We start from the raw sequence: 4468 nt of genomic DNA, 5'->3' as shown, positions 1-4468 counted from the left end.
AAAAAAAAAAAAAAAAAAAAAAAATAGTCCCCGCAGAATAAGGGAACTGGAAATCTCAGTGTGAAGCAGCCTGCCTGCAGGGCTGAAACCGGAAGCCAGCGGCAGTAAAAAAAAAGATGTTGTAACCTAACCTAAAATGCCTCAGACACGGAGGAAACACCTGCTGCAATACTCAAACACCACCACGCCCAAGATCAGAACACCACAATTACTAGATAATAATATTTTGAAGACTGCTCAAGACGTAGCAGGGGATAAATATCAATTCTGGTGCTTTTTTGAGTTCTGCTATTTCAAGCAGCTCCCTCACTTACAAGGAGAAAGTTCAACCATGAAGAAACGAAACATGTGAAACCTCTGCCTCCCACCTCCTTACCGACTCTGGCTGTGTGCCCCTCTAGCATGGAGAGCTTTTTTCCTGCAGCTGCATCCCAGATCTGTACAAAGCCCTTATGAGTGCCAACGGCTACCAAGTTCCCCTAGACAAACAGAAAACCATGATCAGTAAAGCCAGTAAGTACAGACAGACGTAAAACAAAAGCTAGAAGCTGAGGAAGACTTGAGATAAATCCCACAAGATAGAAAGCATCCAGAGTTCTCCCATCTTACATCTTTTCCGTACTGAGAGGGCCAAGCAGCCTGGCTGGAATATATTTATGGTAACATTTTATTGTCAAGAGCTGGAGAAGCGAACTGGCTCTTTCTCCCTCCCACACCTCTTAGCAAATGCCTCGAGAACCTCAAGATACAAGAGGTTGCTCTCTGTCCCCTCTCATTTAGCGGAGAAAAATAGTGCAGACAGGAGAACACACGTGACTTGTGATGCATACAGGGAGTTTGGGGAAAATAACCCAAGAAGTTAAAGCCTGTGAGGAAGAGCTACATGGTTACAATGACAGTGCCTAAATTACAAGCGTTTCAGCCGTCATTGTCAACAATGTTATACTGACCCGTTCTGACCAGCCCACCGATGTTACAGAATCTCCTTCCACAGAGAGATCACACAGTCGGGTTACCTTGAAAGTAGGACAGAACGGAGTAAGAAACACTTGTTTTTGTCATACTACACTATTAGCTGTCTCACAGACTAGTACGAAGTTTGGGACAGAGCATTACAAGTGCTGAATCCCTCACACAGCATGTTCCATAGCTCTGAAAGATGCTATGGCTGGAAAAGACCTACAGCAACGGGTATTTCACTCTCCGAACACTGATGATCATTTACCTGGCTAGTACAAGCGCTCCATAGGTAAACACAAGTCCCAAGGCCAACGCTGAGGACGTTAAGAGAGGACCAGTCCACCAGGTTCAGGTAGAAGTCGTCCTGCAGCTCTGGGGCATCCAGCACTTTGAAAGGAATCTTTGAGATTTTCCGAGTTGGTTTTCGAGGTGATCTTAGCAGCTTCTGACTGTTTACAAAAACAGATATAAAAACAACTACAGGATTTTACACATCACAGCAGATGGTAGACACAGACGTGGCCGCTCTTTGAAGCATACCTGCATTTCTATAGAAATGCACAGACAAAGAGGCCGCAAAATTCTTTCCAGCAGGTGAGACTGGAAGGAATTAGGTTCCGCTTCTATAAAGGAGCGAGGGAGCAAAAAGATAAACTGACTACTGAAAGTTGGCCAAGACACATTAAGTACCTAGGCAGGTTGGGCATCTGCAGAAATTCTTAGAACTTGACTTGTCCCTACTTATCATCTCCCCAGATTTCCAAAAGCAATTCACATAGCAATTTCGGGTGCCTTAGAAAGAAGCCCTAGAGAACCTCACTGAATCCTCTGTCCCAATCCTTCCCTTCTCACAGCCCGTGGAGAATCAGTATTACCTTTTGTTGCTGACAGGAGACAGGGAATATGGTGAGACCTCGTTGCCGTCATCTGGACTAGAGCGTTTTGTGCTGAGCGAATACTGCATAAAGAAAACACATCTAGTAAGAACCCCAGCATGCCCAAAACCTAGGGGATCACTCACAACACGCACTGGTGCCTGATGCCTAGCTAACTCCAACACCCACAGTCAGATTTTCCAGACTTTTCAGTTCCTCCCTTTCCCAGGTGCTCCGGAACCATACAAAAAAACCCTCAGCTCCACTGAAGTCCAAAAGCTTGATTTGGTCATTTACCACACTGCCCAAAAAAGCTTCGTTCCAACTCAGCTTCCCTGCCAGTACAGAAATAGGAAGTACGTGGCTTGCTGCAGGTACTTATGCTCTCTTTACAGGCCACCAAATTTTGTTATCAACAGCTTATCTTAGTGAAGCCACAACACTCACTCACTTGCACTAGCAGCTTGGCAGAACAGTGTGCTTTGTTCCTGTGACGCACACGTGCAACCTCCATTGGTTTTAATGCAAAGTAACCAACTTACAGTGAAGAGAGACTTCTTCTCCGGGGTGGATGGCTGCAGCCTCCTGTCTTCCGTCTGTGGGTCTTGCACTTTCTCGATCCCTGCTCCTAAGAGTTCGTTCTTCAGCAAGGCAGAGTAAGCAAGGCCATCTGTGAACCCAAACGGAGCGCTTAGGCAGAGAACTCGGAAGCAGCAAACAGCTCTGCAGGGAGCGGCAGGATCGCGTGTGCCTGACTTGTACATTCACAGGGCCTCTTAATAAGCCTGGGGCCCCAGTTTGGAATCAGGATTAGCAGCAAGCTTCCCCTCCTTCCACTCCATCAGGAAAGTGCTTCCACGGCACAATAAATCAAGGGATACAAATAGCCTCTCGCTTCCCAGATGCTCGTCAGAAGCCTATGGAGGTGACCTGGTATTCACTCTCGTGATGTGGGCATTTCCTAAAACACCAGCATGAGATTTTGCATAAGCACGAAAGTGCCAGTGTTCCCTTGATTTCAAAACTCACCAACAGTTTGAAATAAAAGCTATAGGTGTGGCACAAGCAGTAGAAAGGTGGTCTCACCTTTGCCATTGTCCGATGTAGCATCCTTTGCTTTTCTGTTTTGACTTGGTGATTTTTCATTTTCCTGAAAGGGAAAAACATGCTATCACCATACAGAAACCTCACGATATACGGTAAAATAACAAAGAAGTCTCCTGGACCACAGGGGCGGCCTGGTTGAAGACATGCATTCAAAGGAACTCTTTTGGGGCAGCAGAAGACCATGGTGCAGAAGATAAGCAGAGCAATTAAACCAGCCAAAACAAAACGCACCATTTCCTCAGTTCCAAGACTGAGCTGTAGGAGAGGGGAGCAAAACTTACATTTATTCTGTGGAAGTTGATGCTCCAGTTGGCCCCAGCTCTTGAGGGAATGAATCTGTCACCATGCTTACTAGGAGAAGACATTGGAGAATTGGAAGGCGTCAGGGTTCTTCTCATCTCTGCTACCTGAATTAAAGAATAAAACACACACAAGAACAAGTGTTGATCACAGCAGGGGTCTGAAAAACATCAATGAGGTCTTGTCAAAGCTGAAGAGTCTTGTCAAAGTAGAAGAGCCAAGCATTAGTTTATCCCCTTAACAGAACTAGTAAGTACGTCAGAGTCCAACTGTCATGGGAACTTCTGTCAAAAGAAGCAATTAAAGAGCCTCTTTCTCACTGCTCCTTCTCAAGCTGACATTGTCAAGGCAAACACGTGGAAGGCTGGAGTGGGGCAGACTGCTTGCAGGGTGAGCAGCAGATTTCTCAACTGCAGTCACATTCTTTTTCATAGAATAATTTATGTTGGAAAGGACCCCAGCTCAGAACAGGGCTAATTTCAAAGTTACATTGAAGGTCACAGCCTCATCCAGTTGAGTTTTTAGCATCTCCAAGGACAATGACCCCACAAGCTCCCTGTTGCAGTGTTTGGCCTCCCTCACTGTGAACATTTCTTCCGAATATCTAACTGGAATTCCCCCTGTTGCAGCTTGCGTTCATTGCCTCTAATCCTTCCACAGTGTACCTCTGACTCCATTTTCTCCGTAACCACCCACCAGGCAGTTGAAAGCAACAATTTCATCCCTCCTGAGCCTCATCTTCTCCAGGCTGAGCAACACAGGTCTCAGCACCTTCCTGCTCTAGCCCCCGGACCACCTTGGTGGCCTCCACTGGACTTGCTCTATCTTGTCAAGCTCTACAGTTGGTTTGTTTGTTTGTTAGCCCCCAACTTTTTACGTTCCACATGTACTTACTGAGATTATTTAGTAAAAAGGCATTACTGAGCTACATAAAAATATCTTAACTCCTTTTTGCAACCTGAACTGAGTTTATATGTTCAAAAGCTTTGTTGAAGTCAAGTTATTTGGTTATTCCTAGAACAGCTTAGGAACTCACACCTGCTCACCCCCCAACAAAAGACTAAGGTTGGCTTCAAAGAGGTCCCGTATCTTTCAAAAGCTCAAGTGAAAACAGTCACAGGCAAGAAGACAACAACTTAATAGTCAGACTAAGACCATTTAGCATAGCCCACTCGTACTTACGCAAGGCATTGTGTTTTCATTCTGTATGTTGATTTGGCGTAGGA

General features: G+C 45.5%; 1 protein-coding gene across 1 annotated transcript in view; it reads right to left on the bottom strand.

The window, feature by feature from the left end:
• FZR1 (fizzy/cell division cycle 20 related 1 (Drosophila)) overlaps positions 1-4466 on the bottom strand; it is a gene marked incomplete at its 5' end in the record, with an annotated part of 8824 nt that extends 4358 nt beyond the window's left edge. Inside the window, 8 exons of the mRNA XM_009323003.1 lie at positions 377-479; positions 951-1016; positions 1226-1409; positions 1836-1918; positions 2378-2505; positions 2922-2985; positions 3224-3349; positions 4425-4466. Of these exons, the coding sequence (XP_009321278.1) occupies positions 377-479; positions 951-1016; positions 1226-1409; positions 1836-1918; positions 2378-2505; positions 2922-2985; positions 3224-3349; positions 4425-4466 (796 nt within the window). The remainder of the gene's footprint in view (positions 1-376; positions 480-950; positions 1017-1225; positions 1410-1835; positions 1919-2377; positions 2506-2921; positions 2986-3223; positions 3350-4424) is intronic.
• Between the last annotated feature and the right edge of the window lie 2 nt (positions 4467-4468).

The sequence above is a fragment of the Pygoscelis adeliae genome, unplaced genomic scaffold, assembly GCF_000699105.1.
Source record: "Pygoscelis adeliae isolate BGI_AS28 unplaced genomic scaffold, ASM69910v1 Scaffold284, whole genome shotgun sequence".
In the NCBI taxonomy this organism is placed as follows: Eukaryota; Metazoa; Chordata; class Aves; order Sphenisciformes; family Spheniscidae; genus Pygoscelis; species Pygoscelis adeliae.
Note: the sequence above shows the minus strand (reverse complement) of the source record. Positions and strands in the feature narration are given on the sequence as shown.